This window comes from Monodelphis domestica, chromosome 1, assembly GCF_027887165.1.
Source record: "Monodelphis domestica isolate mMonDom1 chromosome 1, mMonDom1.pri, whole genome shotgun sequence".
NCBI lineage: Eukaryota > Metazoa > Chordata > Mammalia > Didelphimorphia > Didelphidae > Monodelphis > Monodelphis domestica.
Window position 1 is genome coordinate 709,151,958 of NC_077227.1, and position 27,109 is coordinate 709,179,066.

The 27,109-nt window shown below is 38.7% G+C and overlaps 1 protein-coding gene across 1 annotated transcript in view; it reads left to right on the plus strand.

The window, feature by feature from the left end:
• Positions 1–27,109, plus strand: part of SNTB2 (syntrophin beta 2) — a 113,344-nt gene that overhangs the window by 32,120 nt on the left and 54,115 nt on the right. Inside the window, exon 2 of the mRNA XM_001366815.4 lies at positions 21,724–21,937. Coding sequence (XP_001366852.1) covers positions 21,724–21,937 — 214 coding nt within the window. The remainder of the gene's footprint in view (positions 1–21,723; positions 21,938–27,109) is intronic.

Genomic DNA, 27,109 nt, shown 5'->3' on the forward strand with positions numbered 1-27,109 from the left:
TAGTTAGAATTCAGATATTTTAACCCCAGTCCCAGTGCTCTTTCCAATACAATACAATGACAGAAGAGAGTGCATTACAAGCCGCCAGAGTTTATGGAAACATTTTGTATTATAATAGAAGATGGCTTCCTTTATGAGAGTCCAACAGTATCCAAATTCATTTATATATCTTGGAGAGCAGAGGGCAGCTGGGTGGGAAAGAATCAGTGAAAAGTAAGAAGGGAACCAAAAGGTTTAAAGTTAAGTTAATTCAGTGAAATAAAAAAAAATTTTTTTTAAGTGATCAAGACCTTGCTTTTTGTGTAAATCTAACTTACAAGAATGCTATTGAATAAAAAAAGGTTAAGAGTGTTTTAGATAGTCTATTAAAGCCTTAGGATTTTCATAATAAGCCCTTAGTTTTGTCTAGCATACAATTAACTGTTACATTTTCAAAGGAAAGAAAGTGATAGGATAAAAATATTTACAGTTACTCTAATCCTAATTATCCCTCCCTACTAGAGACTATCCCAGACAAGTTTATTCTGAGGAATCTTGCAGCTGGGGAGAGAACATTGATATGATTTATTGGGGGGGGAAGGGAAATAATTAAATATAAGACAATTTATGTATATTTTACAATTTTGAAGACTTTTGCTTTGTTCTTAATCTCCCCTCCAAGATGGATATTCTAGTTTTTTTGATCTTTAAGGTTTTCTCAGGATAAAAGAAGTAAACATTACATTTTTATAGGTCTGTATTTTTATACATTTTAGTGAATTAGAACCATATCACATAGCAAGAAAGAGACTTGAGAGATTGTGTTTATCAAGGAAATCCTGTGGTTCATTCAGTGGTCCTGGTAACCTCAGAATGTTTTTTATTCCCTGCTGTATGTACTATGTGTAGAAGAAAAATTCTGTGCTCTTGTTTGGATACAAATCTGCCAAAGATGAAATTAATTAAATAATTCTAATTTTAGGTATCTCTGCTTAGAGGGAGAGGAATCCAAAAAAGACAGATTTTCTTCATGCTTGTGATAAGTCTCTAAGTTATAAGTTGTTTCCACCAATAAATTATAATAATTCACAAACAAAAGACAAACATTTCACAATAAGATAAAACATAGTAATGTAGTTCAGGTAATAGTTTTGATTCACCAAATAGAATAATCACTTAACTTTAAAATTTTTACTTCCCTAAAATCATTAAGTCCCTTTTTAAACTACTTTTTCCAAGGTTTTTTTTTTTTCTGTTTGGTCAGGTAAATTGGAGCTTCTATTATGAATTGAACAAATAAAAATTTTTTTCCTTCTCTTCGTCTATTCACATTCAGGTAGGACTTTTTGAAATTGCAAAAAGATTTCATTGCTGGACATTTTTTGGGAAAGTTTTTTTATTCAGATTAGATAAGGACTTCCCGATGGAAATCATGCCATACTAGTAACTTGTACTTTTGTAACCTAAAGAGACAAGGGCCTGCATGGTGAAGGGGTCTCTTAATATGCTTGCATATGTTTACTTGAAATATTAGTGCAACATAGTGGTGACTTAATCGACTTTTTCAAATGTGGAGAAATACCAATGCCATTTAATCATGTTTTTTCCTTTTTTTTAATTGTTAGATAGATACATAATCTTTTTTATTAATTCAGAAAAATTTTCATTTCCAAAATGCAACCCTTCCATCACCCATTGAGAAGTCAGGCAATCTTGATACTTATAATGTGAAATCATGCAAAATGTATTTCTATATTTACTCTTGTTGGGGAAAAGAGCAAGAAAAATAAAGTGAAAAAATCTGCTTTAGTCTTTCCTGAGTTCTCTATCTAGTGGGTGGATAGCATTGTTCATCATGAGTCGTCTGGTATTGTTATGGATCATTGTCTTGATCAGAGTTCCTAATTATTTCACAGTTTTCGCTCTTCTTATAATATAAGATTTCTTTTATCGTGTATAAAGTTCTCTTTCTGCTCACTTCACTTTGCATCAGTTGGCATAAGTCCAGGTTTTTCTGAAACCATCCTGCTTGTCATTTCTTATAGCACAATAACATTCCATGATAATCATGTATCACAACTTATTCATTCATTACCCAAATGATGGGCATCCCTTTAATTTTCCATTCTTTGCTACCATGTTTTTCCTATATTTTGACATTAAAGTGAAATTACATTACTATGAACTAGAAAACAATTTTGTTTGAATTTTAATTTTACTTTATTATGAGGTATAAGACCAGGGTCGGTTTTGGAGAGACCTAAGGAAATACTTTGTAAATATCCAGAGGCAACCTTTCTCAATTTTTCTCTTATTATTACAATAAGTTTTTCTAGTATATAAGATTCTTAAATAGACAGATCAGATCTTTTAAATTCATGTTCTCCTCCCTGTACCTAACATAACTCCTTATACATAAAAGTTACTTGGTAACAGATATTACCCTTATGCCTCATTGTGGCACAGAGGTGAACCTGGTTTCCCAAAGGCTTTTCTGGGGTCCATATTCCTGATGGTGGCCAGTAGGTGATGAATTCTTTGACCCTGACAGCTCATGAAACAAAAGAATGAGTTCCTCCATTCTGACATACTTTCTTTTTAAGAAACAAATTTTTAATAATGTTTCCAGCTTGGCACTTTTGGGTAAATGTTTTTGCCATAGTTATGTTTTCAAATTGAGCTAAGAAAAAGAGACTTTAAAAAATGACTCATTCACCTTTCATATAACTTTGTTTGACCTTGAAGGAGAGACTCTGATCAGCCAGTGCTGTCCTTTTTTTCTGTGTCTGATCATGTCAGATTGTTCGAATGACCTTTCAAAGCAAGGACTAAGACCCAGAGAAGCCACCTAGGGAATTGAGTCTGGGGAGCCTTAGTTCTGCATATGTGCCTCTGCTTACTCATCTGACCCAAGTCTACCTTGGCATTTGCCTATAACTTTCTAGTACTATTGATTTTTCCTAATTCTTCCCATACCTTCTTGTCATTTCTCCCATTTCTATCCCTTTCATGCCATTTGGTTAGCCTGGGTCCCTTCACCTAGAAAGGGTGAATGGAAACTTTAAGTCAGGAATGAGAGCAACTAATGAGTTCATAGGAGCAGTCCCTAACAACCAAAGATTTTTACTACCCCTTAGGTGTGTCCGTGTCCAATTTACTTGTGGTTACTGTATTAAAAGTGAGCCTTGAGCAGTGATAGCAAACCTATGGCATGGGTGTCAAAGATGGCACGCAGAGCACTCTCTGTGGACACATATGCTGTCCTCCCTCACAAACACTCCCTCCTCCCCCAGTTCATTACTAGAAAGGCAGAGGGTCTCAGGAGAGTGCTCTCCTTTCCCTCTCCATGCCTAAGGACATTTTTTCACATCCCCCGCCCCTCTGCCCAGCAGTCCAGTGGAAGCATTTCCTCCCTCCCCTGTGTGGGGTAGCAGGGGTGGGGCATGCCCAGCATGTGGTGGGGGGAGGGAGCAGCATTTGGTCTCTGGGGGAGGTTGGGGGTGCTCAGCACTCTTGTCTCTAAAAGGTTCGCCGTCACTGGCCTAGAGTCTGCTTAGCTGAGGTTGGCACATATATAAAAGGTTCCAGTTTCCTTTATCATCCTGAATATAAAACTATTGGCCATAGCCTCCTTCAGTGGCTCAGAATCAGCCTGCTGTTCTGGGCAGGGCTGGTTTCCCAAGACCACCCTTTGGGGCTAGAACCAATGTTGAGCCCCAGGTGGCAGTGCGGGAGATCACTCCCAGGCTCCTTGTATCATGTGGGAGAGTGCACATGCCTCCAGTGGTTTGTATTCTATCAATAAACCTTGTTGGCAGGTTAAAGGAATTTGGAGCTGTCTTCCTTGAAACCTGCAACCCAACTAGGGAAAATTCTCTTTTCTTTCTTTTTCCTCCCTACAAGGCCATCTTATGAGAATGCTGACGAAATTTCTTAAATAATGGAATTTTAGTCACTCAAAGGATTCAGAAGTAATTCCTTCACTCCAGTCTTATGATTTTGTTATATATATGGGAATATTGAAATATTCTTATAATTTTCATTCATTTATATTTTTTCATGCATAATGATGAACAAGATCCTGAGTATGGGATCAGGATACTAAGAAAGGAGACCAAAAGAAGGGATTCTAATTCAAGAGATTCTTTCTTTAATTCTTTAAACACCCACATGTCTTTAGGCTTTCTTCGTTCATATAAAGGACTGTTAGGTGGCACCGTGGATAGAGTGCTAGGCCTGGAGTCAAGAAAACTCATCTTCTTGAATTCAAATCTGGCCTCAGACACTTACTAGCTGGGTCACCCTGAGCAAGTCATTTAACACTGTTTACCTCAGTTTCTTCATCTGTAAAATGAGCTAGAGAAGGAAATGGCCAACCATTCCAGTATGTTTGCCAAGAAAACCCCAAATGGGATCATGAAGAGTCAGACATGGCCAAACAACAATAACAGTGGTTCATGTAATGGCGGGGATTTCCAGGGAAGCAATCATTTATACTCATCTTTGACACCTTCCTATCTGTATTCCTTTTCATTGTATATAGCCCTGCACTTTTCATGTAGGACTATATGTTCCATTATGATGAGTAAATATAACAGATTAGCCTTACTAAGGTAACTTTATAGTGTTAAAATGAAAAATCCATCCTTTTTCAATAAGAATTTAAAACTTTTATTTTGACCTTCTTTATGGTATCAGTAATACCAAGTTGCTAGTTCTGGAAACTATTTAAACAGGAGTACTTTTCCTTTAAAGAGTTCACTGTACTTTGTGAGCCTTATCTCATTAATCCTCACAATAGTCCTGTGAGTTATATATAGGTCAGGCTTGAAAATGCTCTGTAATCATTCTTCTGAATTGCAGTCTGCCTAATCCCTGGGGTTTGGATGAAGAGCTAGCTCTTCCTGAAAGTCCTTAGTCACTTATGTGGACCTCTAAATTTGAAAGAGTGGCCATGCATGAAAGTAGCCATGGCCTCCCCATGAAAAGCCAGGTTCTTCCCCCCTGCCCTCCTAGCTCCCAGCCCTTCCTACTGGAAGCTTTGAGACAGCAGAGGAGAGATTAGACTGGTTGCTGTTACTGAAACATCTCTCACCTCCCACTCTGAAGTTAACGAAGGGAAGATTACAGGGTAGAAAGATGGGAAGGAGACCTCAGAGATTATTTAGTCCTGTCTCCATTTTCAAATGAGAAAACCAAGGTCTGGGGAAGTGACTTGAGAAGAAGAGCTGATGACTGCCCTAAATCTGCAGAGTGATTTTGCCTTCATTATTCCTTTTTTACCTTGCTCTACCTATTTGATCTCACCCCATATTTCCCTTGAGGAGGTAGGCAGCCAAACAAGAGAAATTAAACATTAATCTGTGCTTTAAAAATTATAAGTGGTAGAATCAGTATTGAATACAGCACAATCTTCCTGACTCCTGAGTTCTTTCTAATATTGTATTAGTCCATAAGGCTTTCAGATAAGGCTCCTATTTATACCATTAGTCCCTCTTACTGAAATCTGAATTTGATTATCCATTTATTGTCATACACAGTATGATTGTCATTTTCATCTGGGAGAATAAGGTTTATAAGGGACTTAACAGTTTGTTTGAAAAATATCTGGGAACTTTAGTGGACTGCAAAATCAGTGGGCCAGTCAGTCAGTTAACATTTATGAAGTACTGACTATGTGTTAGTTATCCTGCTAAGTGCTGGAAATACCAAAAGAAGCAAAAGAATTCCTGTCCTCAATAAGTTTGAAATCTAATGGGGGAGACCACAAGCTATTTACAGAATAAATAGGAAATAATCAGCAGATGGAAGGCACTAGAATTAAGAGGGATTGGGAAAGGTTTCATGTAAAAAAATGAGATTTTAGCTGGGACTTAAAAAGGTATCCAGGGAAGCTGAGCATTCCAGGAATGGGGGAACAGCCAGAGAAATTTCCCTGAGCTAAGAGAGTATCTTTTTTGAGGAACAGCTAGGAGGCAGGAGTCACTGGATTGAAGTCAACAATATAGTGTGGAAACACACAAATTAATAGCTACATGGCTCAGTGGATAGAGATCCAGGCCTTGAGATGGGAGGTGGAGGTCCTGTATTCAAATGTGGTCTCAGCCACTGCCTATCTGTGTGACCCTGGGCAGGTCACTTAACCCCATTTGCGTAACCTTTGCCACTCTACTGCCTTGGAACCAATACACAATATCAATTCTAAGACAGCAGGGAAGAGTTTAAGAGAAAGACAGAGACAGACTCATATGTTGGCCAGGTGAGAGTATCCTGGAAGGTAACGGTCTTAAGATAATTCCATTAGAGAAATGATTGAAGTAACAGCCCTTTTGTAGATTTAGACCAGATCTATAAGAAAAAACTGCCTCAAAATTAGAACTGTCTAGAAATATGGGTTATTAACCTATAACTTCAGAAAGAAGCTTGGGATATTATCAGTCAATGGTTGTACAAGCATTTACTTAAAATGTATAATAACTTTTATAAGTTCATTCTTCCTGCCTGGCAAGCACTGTGCTAAGTTATGATTGGGGATACAATGACAGTTCCTGCTCTCCATGAGCGTGTGCGCGCACGCACGTGTGTTTTAGAGGTGGAGGTGAGGGAAGGTTCATCCAGCTCTGGAGAAGAGGATCAAGGATGCAGGATCTTTTGGGGAAGTAGAGGAGGTCAAGAAGATGGAAGGATCTCTGAGAGGAAGAGTCTAATGTGAAAGGCAGGTTGTAGAGGGGATTTTTCTTCAAGTACAGATTGAACGTGAGATTCTGTAAAATGCCACTATTTATGTTTTTAACTGTCTAGAGCCAATGAGTATATTTGGGCTTCTGATACAGTGAATTGCTTGAATAATCTATTCTTAAAGTGTTTAGATTGATTTTACTCCACCTCAAAAAAATTCTAATTAGTAGTATTTTGAAAGATTTCTTAATAAAAGGATATTCATGTTCTAGTCCAAACTCTTCCATTATCTGTGTGTCTTTAATCACTCTGGGCCACCATATGCCAATCTGTAAAATGGGGTTGGGGTGAAATGATTTCTTAATGGTTCCTTTTAGCTCTCAATACTTCATGCTTTAACAATGTGTTTAGCTTCTGCATCTGTAAAATGGGTATTGTATACCTACAGTGCCCCCAACACAAAAGTTATTACAAGGATCAAATAAAATTGTGTATGTATTTCAAAACATAGCACCATATGTAAAAATTAGTTCTACTAAGAGTATATAACTATAAAACCAAAAATCAATAACCATATTAAATCTGCCGTTACAGAGTTGGTTATTTTTCCAATAGATTTTTTTTTAAAAGAAATAGACTTAATAAACCTCTAGGAAAAAGGAAAGAGGAATTTAAAATGCATGGATGTGATTGCAGGAAGCTAGTATTAATAATAGTTGCCTCCCACAGCAAGGATAAAATTCTTCTGTGATAAGTTCCTGGGTAGTACCACTGTTAAATGTTGCATGATTAGGACATGTAGCTAGATGTTTTATTGTAATGTGAGGCTAGCCTTAAGGACTATTTTTGGCAGAGGGTTTGGTAGTTTATTACTTAACACCTATGATCCATTGATGTGTTTGGAGATTGTCTGGCTCATGTTCTGAGGAAAGAATTGTGCATTTTTCTTATTTTTTATTCTGAACTTAACCAACATCAAATCAGATGAACATTTCCATGTATGTTATAAAACATGAGATACAGAGCTTTCTTTTCTTTTTTTAAGTTATAATAAAGTCAACATGTAACTTTCAAAGCTTTCCTGCTTATCTGAAATTTCTTCCTACTTCTCTTTTAGTCTTTTTCTCTTTTAAGGGAATCAGGGAACCCAACCCCTCATTCCCCACTTTTACATTTGCCATAGTTTCCTCATCTGCAAAATGGGTGTGAGTTGGACTTTGTGTCTTTTAAGGGCTCTTCTGGCCCTAAATTTAGAATCCTATATCTTCTTAATCATTACTTTCTGTTTAAGAACTTATACTAAGTTTTAGTTCCAAGGCAGACAAACAGTAAGGGCGAGGCAGTTGGGGGGTCACACAGCTAGGAAGTGTCTGAGGCTAGATTTAAGCCCAGAATCTCCAGACTCCTGGCCTGAGCCACCTAGCTGCCCTCCATATTATCTTAAAGACAAATGATCCAAGGGGAAGTGTTTTTTATCAGGCCCACGTCATGGTTACTGGGTCAAAAAAACCTACAACATAAAGATGGTGTTGATATGCCTACAAATGTCTGGAGATGCCTTTATATGTCAAAAAAAATTGACCATATACTGTACTAGTATCATGGATTCTCATGCTGTCATGCTTTTGATTTATACAATTGCAACCATATGCTAATGGAAATATAATCATTGTTATTATACAAATGATTATAGTTCAAGCTCAGAGATTAAGTCATTTGATTAAGGCCCTAGAATGAGTCAGTGATAAAACTAGAAACAAAGGCATTTGGGGCTCTCAGACAATGATTCATATGCCTAGAGCTCGATTTGAAGGGCTTATTTGTTTAATGCTGTAAAATATCTCATAACATGAACATTTTAACTGCTTTAAAAATGATCAAGATGTGGAGTATCTTTCCTGTTGGCACCTGTGACATGATTAAAAGATTATTGCTTTTTAAAAATATCAGTTTCAAGAAATCTCCTGGGGGCAGCATTAATCTCAGCATTATTGTACTTAACAGGTCAAAATTTTTTGCCAGTGCAACAGCTAGCATTTATATGCATAATTGTAGTAAGTCAAAAGAAACATGGGGTGCACAAATTTAGGTACCTCTCTATCCCCAAAGTTCAAATAGGCTCTATGTGCCCAAGCTTATGTATAATTCTCATAAAATCCAAGATTTAAAATTTTGGGAGAGAAATTTCAGAAAAAGAAGCTCGCTGACTCCTTGAATCAAGAAAGTGAACTGTTTGTAGAAAGTGCCATAAAGAAACCTACACACTGCATCAGATGACCCAGAATGAATTTTGGGATGTAATTGAATTGATCCGAAGGGGGTTGGACATACCATTTATTCTGAATGTAAACTCTTATGACAAAGTGGAGTGCTCCCAATTGTTTTTTTGTCAATGCCCCTAACCAACATTGATTTTGCTCTCTTGACCTCTATTTTCCTCTTATCTCTAACTATTGTAGTTTCCTCTAGTTTCTTTCTAGTGCAATATTGTATGCACCTTTAGCTAGAAGATCTTTAGAGGTATAAGCTAGTTATATTAAATGATTCACTGGGGAGACTAAGTAACCCAAAGAATCACAGGGGGGTTGTGAAGATAAGATTAACTCTCCCGGTGTCTGTTTTTAGCTACACAGATCAAGAACTTAAAGTACTCCTACTTGACACTAAGTAAGAGTTTGCAAGTCACTTACTAGAGTAAGGTCACACCTCCAAAGGTCACTCCCCCCTTGACTCCTTCCCCCAGCCATGCTAGGCAAATTAAAAGACTGCAATTGATTCCCATAAAGTAGGGGAGTGATAGGATGTGATTTTAAGAAAACTGCTTTAAAAGGCCAGCTCAAGGGTTGTCACTCTCTCTGTGTTGGTGAGCCAGACTGGAGGAGGAGACCTTTTCCCTGGATCCTGCATCAGCTTGTGGTGGTAAGTGGAGTGATTCCTTCCTTGGTTCTTTGGTGAGGAGACTCTTTTTGCTTGTTGGTGCTTTGGTGGGACCCTCCCTTCAGCGTGAGTTCTGGTGAGATTCTTAACCTTGTGAATACACTGAAGAAGAACCTCATGGTCTTAACCTTGTGAATACACTAAAGGTTCTCTGTGAATTCTTCATCGTCTCCTGGCTCTTTGAGTTTCTGCTTCCTAATTAGGACTTTGGATTCTGGTGAGATTCACATTTGTAGTGCAGAGACATTTAGGATTAAATTTAGGGTATTTGTAGCTAGGCAGTATTTCTGTCTCTACATTTTTCCACTTTCACTCTTTCCGCCTCTTTGTAAATAAAGCTGCTAAAAGTCATTTTGACTTAAGCTGTAATATTTTTAAATTGGTGACCACAATATTACTTTAGAACTTTCATATTAGCATAAAATACTAAATTTAAATTTTTACACTTAAAGAGAGCTTGCTGAACATGTCTGGGTATGATCAGTCACAGTCAGACACACTGTGTACACTGACCCAGGCATAGCAATGTCATGGAGGTCCTCTTTGAGTATGGAGGACAACAACTGTTTATTACTTTGTGGTCTGATACATGCCTTACTTTGGTTCATGTAAAAGTTTTTCAATTTACCTAATCAAAATGATCTTTGGCAAATGTCTCTATCCCTTGTTTGGTTAAAAATTAACTTCCTATAGCTCTGAGGATATATGATTCTTCTGATTTTGGGGGTGTGATCTTTAATAATTAGGTCATATATCCATTTAAATTTTGTTCTGGTAAATGGCATGCCATCAAAGAATTCCAACAAAATGTTATTACACATAATATAAAACGTTTCTAGTGAGTGATGGATTTGCCTTTTCATCAGTTTCTTACTGTAAGCAGCAACAACAACTTCCTTCTGAAATGATTGGTATGGTGCCATGTTAGCAAACCTATGGCACATGTGCCAGAGGGGAGCTGCTCCTTTCCCACTCTGAGGACATTTCACCTGCCTCTCTTCTCAGCAGCCCTTCCTCCCTCCCCTGTCTGGGGTAAGGCAGGGGGTGAGGGTGGGGTACCGTTTGGGTGCTCAGTCTTTAATAAAACTTTCACCATCATTCTGTGTGTGTGTGTGCGCGCGCGCGCGTGTGCGTGCACGTTTTCATCAGCAAACTGCAGAAGGGGTAGCTAGGTGGCTCAGTGAATAGAGAACCAAGCCTGGAGACTGGAAGTTCTGGATTTAACTCTGTCCTCAGACACTTCCTAGCTCTGTGACCTCTAGGCAAGTCATTTAAACCCAAATGCCTAGCCTTTACCTCTCCTCTGCCTTGGAACCGATATTTAGATTAAAGAAAAAAACTAAAAAAGGACTTTATTAGCCTGATGGTAGAGCTACGGTTCCTCTCCCACTTCATATTTGACAAAGTGCTTTCCAGACAACACTATAATATGTGGGAGTAACTTCTCTGAGTAACTTATTTTACACATGAGAGAACAAAGAATGGAATTGGTTTAATCCCTTGCCAGAGGGTCACATGGTTTGTAAGTGACAGAGCCAGGATTTGAACTGGGGCATTTTGACTTTATCCAGGGCTCTTTCCACCATATGGTGCTGCCTCTATTTTGGAAAGGAATTTTAGCCTGAAGTCACAGTTTATAATTGTAAATGTTAGTGTTTTTTCATCTGTTGTAGTTGCTTTGGAGCAGTACTTTCCAAATCTTCCCTTCTCTTGAAATGGAGCAATTTAAAAAACACATGCCATCTTCCTAGGGTATTTTACTTTCCAGAAATGGTCTGTAATACTAGAAATTCAAAAAATTCAGATTAAAACTAACACGAGTTTTTGTCATTAAGTTTCAAGAGTTATTGGTAACATAGAATCATTGTAAGCCAAATAGCATTGAATTCTTAAACATTGATTCTTTTCTCTGGCAAATTGGCTTTTGTCTACTAGAAAGTAAGTTTCCTGAAGACAGGAACATTGTTTGATTATTTTGGTAGTTGTGGTGATGTTTGTCTTTGTATCTCCAGGCCCCAGTACAGTACCTTGCTCCTAGTGGGTGTTTTTAAAATTCCTTTTGACATCCAAAAGATTTGTTTCTGAACTCAGTCATGAAAGAGAAGGGAAGAGAGGGGAAAACTTGAAAAGAGATCTTTGTATTCCTTCTCCTCTGAAGCTAGCTAGTTTTGCCAAATTGGTCAGAAAATCCCTAAAAGACAACAAAACTCTGGCAATGACTAACAGCATTTCTTTTGTACAATAAAAAATAATTACAAAGTGTTAAAAGATGTGGAAACTTGGATAGCCTTTTCATTCCTCAGGGGTGACTCCAGCTGGATGTTCAGGAAGGAGTGTTTTCTGACCCTTTGTACGCATCTATTGTGTTGGGTTAATATTGTATTTCCCTCTATAGTTTATTTCTTGGGTTAATGTTGTTCCAAAACAAATCATCCAATTTATCCAACTAAACCAGGATACATTCCATTTGTGGCAGAAATTCTGGTTTTTTTCACATACAGATTTTGTGTTATTGGAACTACTAGAAGGAAAATGCTTTTTTAAGCATTGTATTGATACATAATAATGTAACGTCTTAAACGGTAACCTTTTTCTAGTCTTAGTGTACTTTATGCGAGAAAATTTGTTGGTTAAAAATATAAATCAGAAATCATTATCTTTTCTATAGGTTATTTTAGTAAATATAAGGAATATGGACGTTTTCTACTTGAGAGTGTAGTTAGCATTTTAACCCACGACTGGCTTGTCACACTGTTTCCATTTTTACAGACTCAATCTCCTTAAGTCTTGTAACATGGTTAATTTTACATATGTTGATAAATTTATTAATGATAGCATTTCTTCAAAAAAAAACTGCCTTTGTTTCAAAAGATGGATCACTTGAGTAGGAGAGAAAGGAAAGAGGAGGGACATATTGAGAATTGAAGGTGATGTAAAAATGAAAGATAACGATACATATGAAAAATGTTAACAGAGAGAGGCTAGTCTTAATGATTAATTTTGATATACGGACTATCTGGGAGTGGCTGGTGACTAAGGAAGGGAGAATCTCGCCAAAGTGTGTTTTGTGGCTTTTAAACCACTTTTGCCTTCAGTAGATTGAATGAGAAACCAAAATCCATACTTTTTTAGGAACTTTGAAATATACATATAAATATTGTTATTTGCTGTTTATAATAGGCCCTATTTAACTTATGGTCACCCACTTTTCTTCCTACAGTAAACAGACAAGTCTTCACTATTTGGTTGGTCAAGGCTAGCAACAGTCAGGCCCAGGTAGTATTTAATTGATTTAAACTAGCCTGTGCTATTGAATTTCCAGGTGTTGGGAGTAGGAAGAAGTTACACCTTTGGATGATGAGCTTCTTCCTTCATTGTCCCTTCATTCTCCACAGTCCTGCCCATGCCTTGTGGCAGCTTTATTATTTTTTCCCCAGGTCTTGTTATTGTTGTTAGAGGAGTAGAAGGAGACTGTGAAAGGATCTACTAACCCCTTCAGGGGCACCATGCCCAATTCTCACCAACCCCATTCCATGTCTTTGAAGCCTCTTGTTAGTGTTCCCCAACCATGTTGCTGAAGTTTTCTTCACTATAGCAGAGATTTGCTTTTAGGACTTAAGATATTTTATATATATTTTGAAACAAATTATATAGATGCATTGTACTGCTGGTCTTTGATAATTTATACCAATGAGTTGAAACAGTCTGCTGTTTTCCCCAAAGGTAGTTTATTGTTCAGTGATTTTTTTTAACTAAAACTAGGTTTTAGAAATATTTTTGAAAGAAACTGAAAAAAATGAATGTTACATGACATTTCAAGGGGAAATATCCAAAGCCCTCACTTTTTTGCATTTATTCAAGAAATATTTTAGATACTTTACCATGTAAGATTAGTAGTTTAGGGTCATATTACTACTAGAGAGAAATTATACTCTCAGCTATCCAAAACCTTAGATTATGCAAACATAACTTGTTCATTCTTTGCCTGCATATGTATGAAATTGTGTAAACTAATACTTTTCTATACAAGTAATAGATATCCAACTTAGAAATGGGTCATGACCTAAAAATAAATATTTTGCTGGTATATGTAAACTTGTCATTAAAAGCCTTCATTTAAAAAGTCTTAAGTTTTCATCTGTTGAGTAACTAGTACCACCTTATTTCTGGTGGTGGTGGTGGTGGGCAGGGGAGGCTTAGTTTCACTATAGTTTCAAAGCAACTTTAGTACTTGATTCTGATCCAAGGGTACTGTAAGAACACAGAAGAAAATAATTTCTTCTACTTTTGTGCTCTTGATCAGAGTTTGAACTGAGAGTTGTAAATTGTGTTGAAAATGCAAGACAAACATGAAATTTTATTTTAAGTGTCAGAACAAATTCATATCTCATAAAGTCGGATTATTGAATCCTAAGGACTTGTTTCATGCTTTAGTTTTATTTGCATACAGGATTCTAAAAGATGTAAAATGATCCAATAAAAGACCCAACTACTGGTAATCAGGGGATAGACTGGAGAAAGGTGGTTGTGGCTTTTGAGAGGCTTCTTTAGCTTGTGGTGGAAATAAATCCAGTTAAGTAGTTCTGGAATTATTAGCTCACAGAAGAAAAAAAAAGAAGGCTGCATGATTTTCCTGCTTTCAAGAAGAAGATAGCATCTAACATTTGAATAACATTTTATATTCATTAGTTAGAAGAACCTGAAGGTGTGAACTTAGAGAATTGAGTGATGTCAGCTCCCAGTACTTTGTTGAAGTTGGCTGATGATTTCAAAGTCTAAGCAACTGAATTCAGAGCAAAGCCAATTGCAGTGGGAGTATGTAAAGATTTTATTTTGTCCATGTTGGAATTCATATTGCACAATAGTGCATTTAAGTTTATAATCATAATTGACATTTACCTAGGTTGGCTTTCAGATTAGCAAAGCAGTTTACATGATCTCATTTGATCCTCAAAACAATCCACAAACCCACTAACTGCCAATAAAAATGTCAGAGATGTTTTAACTGGAAAAGGAGGTGGGTCAATTAGGTCACAAGAGTAACATGGCAAACCTGTTCCCTGCCACCCATGTAATATCAAGTGATGACAATACAGCCAAACTTTTGATGATCAATCTCATTTTGAATCATGTCTCTGGACCACAGGTTATCTTGCTATATAGATTCGTTTACTTATGCTAAAAGTTTATTAAGTTTTTTAGTCAACAGAGTTGGCTCTTTGTTGTTTGTGAATTGCACAACACATTGCTACCTTTTTTTTTTTAAACCCTTACCTTCTGTCTTGTAGTCAATACTGTGTATTGGTTCCAAGGCAGAAGAGTGGTTAAAGGCGAGGCATTGGGGGTTAAGTGACTTGCCCAGGGTCACACAGCTGGGAAGAAATATCTGAGATCAAATTTGAACCTGCTTGACTCTCAATCCACTGAACCACCCAGCTGCCTCCTCTGTTACTTTTCTATACCAGGATTTGTTTGGCCATTTTCGATTTGATGAGCATCCAGTTTGCAGAACTTTCTTTCAACTTTCTCCCTTCCTCCTAACTTCAAATTCTTGGTGCCTTATGAGGTGATGACAGTTCTCTGTAATATTTTACAAATGAATTACTATTCTTTTTTTTATATTTTATTTGATCATTTCCAAGCATTATTCATTAAAGACATAGATCATTTTCTTTTCCTTCCCCCCACCCCCCATAGCCGACGCGTAAATCCACTGGGCATTACATGTTTTCTTGATTTGAACCCATTGCTATGTTGATAATATTTGCATTAGAGTGTTCATTTAGAGTCTCTCCTCTGTCATGTCCCCTCAACCGCTATATTCAGGCAGTGGCTTTTCCTCGGTGTTTCCACTCCCATAGTTTATCCTTTGCTTATGAATGGTGTTTTTTTCTCCTGGATCCCTGCAGATTGTTCAGGGACATTACACTGCCACTAATGGAGAAGTCCATTACATTCGATTATACCACAGTGTATTAGTCTCTGTGTACAATGTTCTCCTGGTTCTGCTCCTTTCACTCTGCATCAATTGCAGGAGGTCGTTCCAGTTCATATGGAATTCCTCCAGTTCATTATTCCTTTTAGCACAACAGTACTCCATCACCAACATATACCACAGTTTGTTCAGCCATTCCCCAATTGATGGGCATCCCCTCATTTTCCAGTTTTGGGCCACACAAAGAGCACAGCTATGAATATTCTTGTACAAGTCTTTGTGTCCATTATCTCTTTGGGGTACAGACCCAGCAGTGCTATGGCTGGATCACAGGGTAGATATGAATTACTATTCTAAACTGATGATGACCTTGACTGCCATAGCTCTTCTTTTGGCAAGTAGTCAGTGGTTTGCTGATTTAAAAAAATAGTCTTTAAATTGTTCATAAAATGATAACTTTAGGCCTGATAGGACTTTAGAGGTTATTGGGAAATTTTTCAGTCTAGAGGACCTAGAATCTTCCTGGAGAGTGTCTGTTTGATGGGGGTGGGGGTGGGGTCAGTAAACCTAGAGGCAGAGCTAGAAGATAAAAAGGTCATTATCATGGGCAGATACAATTGCCAGGTGGCCTGCAACTCCACAGATCCGAAAGAGCTATATACACAAAGGTTTTATCCAGCTTTAAGGCAGGCTACAAAAGGACCCTATCAGGTGTGGCTCCCCAGCCACTTTCCTTATTTGGGAGGTTGGGTAGTAGGGACAGGATGGCATATGGGGCTGTCTTAACCTTGGGCCATACCTTGCTAACCTTTGTGCCCAGGATCAGGTCTGTTGGGAGTGTTTCCTGGGATTTAGGAAGGATCAGAGATCTAAGAGAGAGGGGTGGGATTTGAGATTGTCTTTATCTACACAGCCAGTCAGGCAACCTTTCATTGACCTTTAAGGCTATGATTCTTGGGAAATGTTCTCCCCCAAACTCATAGCACACAATTTCTGTCCATTTCTAACATAGGGTTGTCTGTCTACTTCTACCTTCTCTTTTTTGCAGATGAGGAAACTGAGTCCAGAGAGATGCATAATTTAGCCAAAGGCCATCATAGGTAGTAAATGACAGCCAAGGATCCAAACCTTTGTCTCAGAGTCCAGACCTCTTCTACTGCACCATATCTATTTGTTACAGCATTTGGTTACATCTGTTCCATCTCAGCATGAAATTGTTCCTATCATTGCTAATGCCCTTTCCTCTATCCATTTCCCAATTTGGGGCATTAATAATATGTTTTAGGTCAGGTTAGAGTTGTTTTTAGTTAATGCCATGTTTTTCCTCAATCAGTGAACATTTATTAAGTGCCTACTGTTTACCAGGCACTATCTTAGCACTTTTACAGATATTGTCATCTTTGACCCTCACAACAACCCTGTGAGGTAGGTGCTTTATTATTCTTATTTTCTAGTTGAGTAAACTGAAGCACAGGTTAAGTAATAGCTTTTAAGAGTTCAAATCTGAAGTCAGGTTTTCCTGACTCCAGGCCCAGCATTCCCTCTGTTGTGCCACCAGTTGCCTCAGATTCTCATTTTTATTCTTCTAAATATTTTTATTTGCTCTCGCAAAGCAGGCAGTTTTGTGTTATACAAAGATAGATGAATTTGAAATGACTTCCACATCAGTAATGAGTCATTTCCTATCTATTGAAATGTAATCAGATTTTTTAAATTGTTATATGATGCCTACCATGGATTCTTTTCTAGAATAAAGTATTCTTGATGTATGAGAACAAGACTTCTGTGCAGGCTACAAGTTTTAGGTCTCTCATTCCTTTACCAAGGAATCACATTTTCTACCATATTTTTTTCATTGACCTTGCCTAGTTCTATCTTTATATTTATGTCACTGAAGATCAAAGAATATTTTGATTTAATTTTGAGGACTGTACTCAGTCCTTTGTAGGATTTCACAACTTCTTTATCTGCTGCAACACATTAGTACATAAGCTAAAATTATATTCACAATGTTTTTTTGCAAATACTTACCACTTGCACTAATGTTCAAGATAATCAAATGCTCTGTGAAAGGATGTTTCTTGTTCTATTTGAACATAGAACAAGAAAACTATCTTCCAGTATTTGTCTTTCCTGTGAATCCATTCTTCCATTTAGCTCCAACTTCCATTTTCCAATTTAATTTATAATAATGATAATTAACATTTACATGGTGCTTTGAAAACAAACTACATATCTCATCTTATCTTTACAACAATCCTTTGAAATGGGTACAATTTTTTATTCCATTTTACAAATGAGGAAACTGAAGTTGAGAACTTGTGATTTGCCCAGTGCCCCACAGCTAAGATATGCCTGAAGCAGGATGTGTAATCAGATGTCTTAACTCTTAAACCCAACACATGGTCCATTATGCCAATAGTTTGTCTACTTAATGATCATTTGGTGAAGGGTCTCATATCTTAAGTCCCAACAGCTAAATTAATGATAGTCTAAAAAGTCTGATTCTTAATACCTTTTATCTCCCACCATTTTGACAGAGTGGTTTTGTTTTATGGGTTTTTTGGTGATGAGCCTCTTCATCTTTATGTAGACTGGTCTCAAAGCAGTCTGTTGCTAGGAACAAACTCAGATCTTTCCCAGCAAGGTTGAATCTTCCAGATCTTATACACCATTGACATAGCCTTCAGGGACCCAGGATCATCTCTATGCCTGCAATGAAGTATTAAAGGAGAATATTGTAGAGTTACCCTTATCCTTTGGCCAGATTCAGAACTAACCACCATTACTATCACCATTGTTGTGCTAATCAGAAACAAAACCTCAAATTAACATTATCTATGCTGAACTGTATTTTCTATTTATTTTGTTAAACATTTACCATTTATATTTTAATCTGTTCTGGTCTTACTGGCTGCTGGTTTGACAGCTCCAGCTCTATACCATTTACATGGAAAATCCGCACCTTTTCTTCTGCCCTCTGTTACTGTACCTTACCTGATTTAAACTTTATTTTCCATTATATATCTATTCCCCACTTTACATGCTTCAGTACCTGTATGTCATTTGTAAGTACCTGTATGTCATCAGTAAGTCATTTGCCCTCTTTTTTAGTTTCTTACTTTATAAAATGAGGGGAAGGTACTAGATGATTTCCGAAGGTCCTGTCTAGTTCTGTCCTTCTCTCCTTCCTCTATGTGAAAGGAAGACTCTTTAGAGTTATATGTAAGTGGCCTTGGGAAAGAGGCCATAGCCAGAGACTTGGGTATCAGGGAGTGGTCTACTTACAATGGATACTAAGAGGATGGTTCCCACACAGGTGTTGGGCTTCTTGGGAATGGATCTCTGATACTGTGGGGGAAACTTCCAAGACTAAAATGATACTTAACATTTGATTAGGTCTGCTAGCCCCACCTAGGCTGGGATCATCTAGTACTTCAAAAGTATTGTTCAGTCTAAAATGGGTGAGTCTGGGACTTCCCTGGGGTGAGTTCTCAGGGGACTGGGACAAAATTGGGGTCTTCAGATTTCTAGTTGACACTCCACATTTATACCAAAAATACCCCCATGGGTCTGCTCCAAATCCCTTGAAGAAGCTTGGAAGAAATGCTGATCCACTTTCCTTTGATTTTCATGTCTCAAGATTCTGAAGAAAAGGATGGCTTCAGCTTTTTTCCCCAGGTAGCGTGAATAATGTGGCTCCCTGCCACCAAACAAGGGCTGCCAGCTATTCCCATTGGGCTGGATATGGCAAAGATATTGGACCCATTGTTCCTCTAATGAACCCACCAAACTAGTTAAAATGAATTTGTAGCTTGCTTTTTGAGTTTGGTATCTAACTTATTAATAAGATATTTCGGATCTATTAACTTGGAAATAACAGAACTGTTAGTCAGAAAAACCAAGTCTTTAATCAGGATAGGGGTAAGTCCAGTATTTAATTCTTTACCCAGAGTCTGGCGCCACAACTTTTTCAGGGTATAAACCCTGGACTCTGAGGATATTAACCCTGGGAGTGCCACCACGCTAGATGGCAACTCCAGGGAACAAAAGAATTTGGAACCTATATACCATTTGGGGGAAAACCAGGGGCAAGGAAAGATGATTGACATCACTATAGCTACAAAGAAAACGGGATACAATCAAGCTCAAAAGGAATCATAGCTAGCAGCTAGGGTGTAAGGAAAGGGCCTGCTTACTATGGATACTAAAGGATGGTTCCAGCTCAGGTGTGGATTTTCTTGAGTAAGGGTCTCTGATACAATAGAGGAGAGTACCTAAAACAAAGAGGGTCCTTAGCATATGCCTAGTCCCACCCAAATAGGATTGTCATTCCCCTGAGGGTCCCCTACCCAGCCTGAAACTGCTAGCCTGGGATTCCCCTCAGGGTAGATTCCCATGGGAACAGGGAACAAGTACAAACTTTGGGATCTCCAACCTAAAAGCTAGTCCTGAAATTTGGGGTTCATCAGATCCCACTAGGCCACAAATTTGGGATTCCGAGATTTCATGTTGACAGATCAAACAGATTTCTAAGCAGACCCAGTCAATGTAGCTTTTACAACAGAAATTGTTTGAAGTGCTCCCTTTCCCTGGTCTTCTTACTGACCAGAATGTTAAAAATCACATACAATCTTTTGGCAGTAATCGAAAACTGTAGGTTTTTATTGCCAAAGTTCTCATAATGGAATCCTCTGGAAGATAAAAGGCTAAGGCAAGCCTTACAAAGCCCAAGTCAGCTCCTTGTTAAATAGTCAGAAAAATCACACTTTTATTAAGGAAAGGGGTTCAGTGCTTTCCTCAAGGCCCCCACATAGAGCCAGGAGACTCTAGTTGCTCTGATCAATGACCCCTGGGAATGCCAACCATGCTAGATTGGACAATTCCAAAGGACAAAAGAATTTGGGGAATTTACATACCTTTTGGGAAACTGAGGGACTGGAAGTATTTGCTGACCACTTTGGGAAAGAAACCATAGCCAGACGTTAGGGCTCCTACCTTATAATGGATACTAGAAGGATGGCCCTTGCCCAGGTGCTGGTCTTCTTGGGAACTGGCCTGATACTATAGGGAAACCATCTAAGATAAAAGGTCTATTGTTTAGTCAGAGACTTCCCTGGGGTCAACTCTCACTGGAACCTGGACAACTTGGGATCTCCAGTCTACATGCTACCCCTAAAACTTGGGGTTCTCTTTAGATTTGCATGTCGACACTCTCAAAGAACATAGCTGGATTTCAACCTGAAACAGACATTTTTATGGTTATTAGACCCTACCTTATTTTTCAAGGATGAAAGATTCTCTTTTCGCACCATGAAAGAGTTAAATTAGCCCTTTCCACTCTCTACCCAGAAAGAACTATGATACATGGAATCACAAATGACCAATATTCTCCCCAAATTGCTGGCCTCAGCTTTTTTCTGTATTGTATTTAATTTCAGCATATCTTGTCATGTAACTTATAAAATAGTAACCTTGAATCTTTTGCTGACTACCGCTAAAACTTGCAACCACTTCCCCAAATATTCATACTTGAAGTGATAGGCTTATAATACTCTTACACAAAGTATATTTTTAGAAATGCCCCATTTTTCATTTATTTATTTATTTGTTTGTTTGTTTTTGGTTTCTTGTGCACATTAAAAATGAGACACTGGTGAAAATTAAAGGTTTTTGACATTTTTCTGATGCTGTATCTTATTGACATGCCTATCATTATTGAGAATTTTTCTTCATTTCCTAGAATGTTACAAATGTTCCACCTCATTGAAATATTGGGGGTAAGGGACTAAGGGAATGCTGGTGCAATATTTATGACTCTTAGGTAAATAATCAGGCATACATTTGAGTTTGATTGATCTGGGTCCAATTGTTTGTATGTAATTTTAATAATGCTTGAGATAAAGTTCCTTCAGCCCGTTTAGTTCCTTGGGCATGAATATTTTATCTCCATATATTTTTGTACAGTCTTTTTCTTGAGAGATGATGGCAAATTATCATTTTATAGCATTCCAAAAACTATCTTTCTATTTTTTTAAATATTCCTTCCTATGTCCTGAGTGGAACATCCTGCTTGTTTTGTAAAATAAGCTATTTCACTGTATATTTGTTAAAAACATGATTGTTTTCTACTCGTGCATTTCTAGAAGATGTAAAAGGACTAATTGGCTTCTCTATCCTGATTTTGTTCATAGTCAAGTTTATCCGGGAAGTGACGCCATATATCAAGAAGCCATCGCTGGTATCTGATCTGCCCTGGGAAGGAGTTGCCCCCCAGTCACCAAGCTTTAGTGGCAGTGAGGACTCAGGCTCTCCCAAACACCAACACGGCACCAAGGACAGGAAAGTCATCCCTCTCAAAATGTGTTTTGCTACCAGGAACCTGAGTATGCCTGATCTGGAGAACAGGTGAGAGAGAGGGATTTATTGGTGAACAGTAGAATACCTGTGACTTTGTAAAACTGGGAGACAGGGGCCAGGGAGTTGAGAGACCTGTGTCTTAAGTACCAGCTTTGCCATATCTTGTGTGCATAGTATTAAACTGTATGGATTTGCATAAATTGTTTCATTTCTCCAGGCCAAAAATTCTCATCTATAGGTGTTGAACTAGGTACTTTTTAGGATTCCTCCCAAATCTAGCATTCTGTGATTCTGATTTTCTCTCCAGCTATAGGCAGCTCTAATGGCAACACACATCTTCCATGAAGTCCTCTTTGATTTCTTCTGCAACTAACATTGCCCTCCTTGGACTTGTATAATTAACTTCAGTATAATGACCTTATTTACTATGGTTGGCCTTTATGTTTTTAATATCATACTGAGAAGAGGGCCATAGGCTTCATCAGACTTATCAAAGGGATCCATGACTCCCAAAAAAGGGCAAGAACCCTTGATCTAGGGGTGGGAAATTCAATTAAGACTTAGGGCAAATGTAGTAGGAATAATATTATTAGCAGAAGTAATAATAACAGGTAGCATTTATAATGCTTTTAAGGTTTGCAAAGCACATCTCATGATCTTCACAACAACTCTGGGAGACAGGTGCTATTATTATCCTCATTCAACAGACGGCAAAACTGAGGCTGAGAGGGGTTAAGTGACCTGCCCAAAGTTACATAGCTAGTAAATGTCTGAAGCAGGATTCAAACTCTAGCATTGCTGACTCTTAAGCCTAGCAACATATCCACTGTGCAAACTAGCTGCTTAATTTTTCCTTAAAAGGTATTGAGACATTCCTAAAGACTTGGTTGGCCCTGGGTACTAAGAGCTTAGACCACGTACAATGTACAATGAAGCCACGAGGACTGGGAGTGGAGCTGGGTGCCATCTCAGAGGTTCAACTAGTAGATGGCAATGGATAGGGTAAACAAGGGAGTTCCCTAACCTAGTTCATCCTAGTTCAGTGATGGGTAACCTTTTGAGTTTGGTGTGTCAAAATTTGCCAAAAAAAGACTATAACTTGGGTGGTGTGTCACTTTGAGAAAAAACATAATTTTTCAATATTTATAGTTTAAATAGCAAAAATTTATAATTGTAATATATAACTGTATTTAATAAACCAAAAGCTAATTATTTAACTTACCTGCTTAATGACGTCTTTGTTCATCTGTCACTTGGTTTATTTTGTTGATCTTGATATTATTTAACTTGTGTGGGGTGTTGTGAACTAAGATAAGTAAGGGGGAGGGGGAATTCTTTAACTAACCTGCCTATTAGTGACTTTTTTGTTGTTGAATTTCATTGGCTAAATCTTCAATTAAAGGTTGGCATTTTGTATACTTCAAGCCCAAGCAAGCGCTACTAACTTCATTTGTCAATCTGTTTCTTTTGTTTGGTTTGATGTTATTTAACTTTGAGAATAAGGTCTCACAAAAGTACGTAGAGGGGAAAATTGTGAGTAAAGCCATTGCTATATTTCTCAGGGTGCTAAAAGTGTCTAGTAATGGGTTCCAGGCACTCCTCTGTAGCACATGGTCTGGAGCCTCACCCATTCTTCCACTGGCCTGCTGGCTCCACCCCGCCCCTCCCCAGCCTGCCTTGCCTGCCTGTGGGTGCTCCTTTTGCATGTGCTCCCTCTGCCTGCACTCCTTTGAATGCTTCCTCTGCGGGAGCTCCAGGGGCCCCAGCCACCTGATGTAGGCCTCTAGCCGCCACAGCCTGTGAGTGGAGCAGCCCACCCCCCAGGCGGTTCCCGGCCTATGGTGGGCTGAGGCCACTTGTGGCTATGCATGTCAATGCTGACACATGTGTCATAGGTTCGCCATCATGGTATTAGGCCTTCTAGCTGTTTAGGGCCTTCCAGGCTTTTGTAATTTGAGCCTCCTGAGTTCTAGTTGGGGAGTCTTAAAAGTTTAAAGTTTACCTTTAAAGCAGCCTGAAGGGCCTGAATTTTTTGAGTTGTAGAAAGAAATGTTCCCTTCCTTCAAAAAGGAAAAATTCCAAAGAACTAAATAGGCTCCCCTCTGGCTTAGAATAAATGCCTTTATGTCACTAATAATTTCATCCATTTGCCTCTTAGGAAGCCTCCTGAAAAAAGTCCTCTCCCAGATTTAAGAGAATTATATTTGCATAAGTTATATTCAGATGGATTTTGGAAAATTAAAGGCAGCTCAGCTGGACTTGAGCAACCATTGAGGAGTAATCTGAGAGACTTCCCCAGTGAAAGAATGCTGACCTTTGGAGATCCCTGGAATTTTAAGATTGTCTAACTGTGCTGAAGAAACTACTAGAGGTTTTTTATCTGGAATTGAAGAGCCCAATCCCAATTTTGTCACAAGGATGTTTTTTTGTTTTTCTCTGTTGCTAATCATTGGGAAAGATACTTGCAAGGACAAAAATAAATTCTCAGGAACCTAAAGATATTTCTGAAATTGAAGATATGAACAAATGCATATTTGTTCATAAATGTATAGAATGAAATTAAGAGCCCCAGGAGCACTTCTTCATCCCCAGAAGAAACAGTTTTATTACTTGCTCCTAGGAATAGCACAGATTTCCTGCCTGGAGGATTCTCTAGCTTGGTTGCTTTGTGTCTTTCTCCCAGTCCATGAGGACAGTCAGGCCCCAACCACAGCAGCAGCACCCACAGCATTCCTGCAGCCAAGGGGGCCCTAACAGTGGCAGCCATAGGAACCAGGGCTATGACACTGTGTCCTAGTCTGGGCCAGAAAAGCTCAAGTCCCTGGAGTAGCACTCGTCCTGTCTCAGCACAGAGGAGCAGTTGACTATGGCAGAATGGCCAGAGTCAGCATAGACTTGGGTCCCAGGAGCAGCAGGCAGAGACATGAGTTTCAGTGACCATTGACAGTGGATCACCTCCTGGCAGGAGGAGAGTAGTCTAGTGGCAGAAGAGTAGGCACTGGCATCTATCAAAGGTAGGACCAGGGTTGCCCATTGATTACTGTAATATACAGTGATTAGCTTGGGATAGTATCCCATGATCAAGGTATAATAACTCCTATTCAGGGAGGGCTTAGAAAACCAACATATGGCCCTCCTGGGAATGGGCTTGCATCTTGGAAACAAGGGAATATGGAAGCCTCCCGGAGGAGGGATACAGTCCTTCACCGGCTCTCCTGGGGTAAAGATTTTGAATTCTACCTTACCTCCCACCATGGGGCTCCCAGGGAAATGCGTGTTGATACAAAACATTTCTGTTTGATCTAAGGTGAGAATCGGTGATTCTGCAAGAAGTATCATCTTTGCTTTGGCCCCAGTGCTCCTCATGCTATTTCTACTTATTGTCATCTTTTTATATTGTAAGACCCACGGTGAACTTTAAAAGATTTCGCATCATCTACCATGTGGACCTGATGTAGCCTGAGACTCAGTCCTTCCTGGTATTCTCCAAGATTCAGTCAATCTGAAGCAATAAACAATTAGTGCCTACTATAAAGGCTAAATTTAATGGTTGGACATAAATCATATGAAATAATGTGGTCGTCGAAATTATTATATTTAAGTCAGAAGTTTATTTACCAAAATAGAGGGGAAACAATAAAGTAGAGAAATGTGAAAGAGGATAGAGAAAATACCTATACTAGTTCTCAGCCAGGAGGGCCTGTATTAATCATGTGACCTTCTCCAAGATGGAAGCTTTTCACTCACCCAACGAAGTAGTCCAGCAGTCAGAGTTGAGGCAAAAGATTGTCCCTGTTCTCAAGATTCTCAAGATACCTGTAGGCTGATTGATAGACAAAAGGGTACTGTGAAAAAAAGAGGGTGGATAGAAGGGACATGATGGAAATAGAGGGCAGCCAGTCCCTCCCTCTTCAGTGATTGCTAAATTTGTTTTGCTTTGTTTCTGTTTTAATTTTTTCTTCTCTCTGTATTAGGATTCTCGAATATCTGAGGTATGAGTATACCAACAATAGACCTAAAGGCCTTTTAAGTGGAGTAAGGTCCTTGGAGTGTGGTAGGAGCAGTACTAGAGCCCCTTTCCCATGCAGCTGAGGTGGAAAGGGAGATCATTATCCTTTTCCTGAAAAATGTGCTTTATAAAGCCTCCCGGCCATCGAGAAGCTTTATGGTAGGAAAATAGAAAAGGGATAGAAGTTTTTGAATCCCACGAAGGGTGTGAAAGAGCCAACCTTTGAGATATGAGTAATGAGTCAGTAATCAATTATTATTAATATTCGGGAGCCACAGCCATGCTCCGACCACTGGATGTTACTTTTAAGGCTATTCCCATCCAGTGATCCCAATTCAACACTGCACTGGTCAGAGGATAATACTAGCTCAGTAGGGAGAGAGATTAGACTGAAAGAGTTAGACAATGCTAGGTATTAGCATAGGAAAAGAGAGAGAGAGAGAGACCTGACCGAAGGGCCAGGCCTCAGGAAAGAAAAAGAGGAGAGAGAAAGGGGAGAGGTTGGTCTGTAAGGCAAACCTGTCGATGTCCTTGAAGTGGGCGGAGCTGGCTGTGTTCCTACCTTTTATTCTCTTTGATATGCAAATGAACTCAATACATATTGATAAGTTACATGATGCCTCAATACATATAGATGAGTTACAATGTGTATTGCCATTGGATAATTGCAAATTATGACAAGGTGAAGGTGGGGTTATTATCCTCAGGTGAGTGAGACAAAGGGAAGCAAGGTTTCGAGCCCTAACTTCAGCCACGCTGGGAATAGAGTTCATTGCCATGCGCAGAATGGCCATGTGCTCACTCACAATCTTTGTCTCTCCACAATACCTATGGGCTGGACTGCTACACTTTAGCTCAGGAAATTAAGGACTAAGACTGTTGTGACTTCCCCTGTGACTGAGTTCAGGGCAACCACTGCCACCAAAAGGTGGGGGGAAGATGAGGCTTGGCATGTAATATAAATGGTGGGGTGTCCTCATGATTTACTTATCCTTGTTTAAAGTTAAGTAACCTCTCCCACTATGCCTTGCTAGGAGGGCATGGTGTTGATTCACGACTCCATTTGGGGTTTCTTGGCAAAAGTACTGGAGTGGTTCACCATTTCCTTCAGCTCATTTTACAAAATGAGGAAACTAAGATAAACAAAATTAAGTGACTTGCCCAGGGTCACACAACTATTACAGTGCAAAGTCTGATTCGAACTAATTACT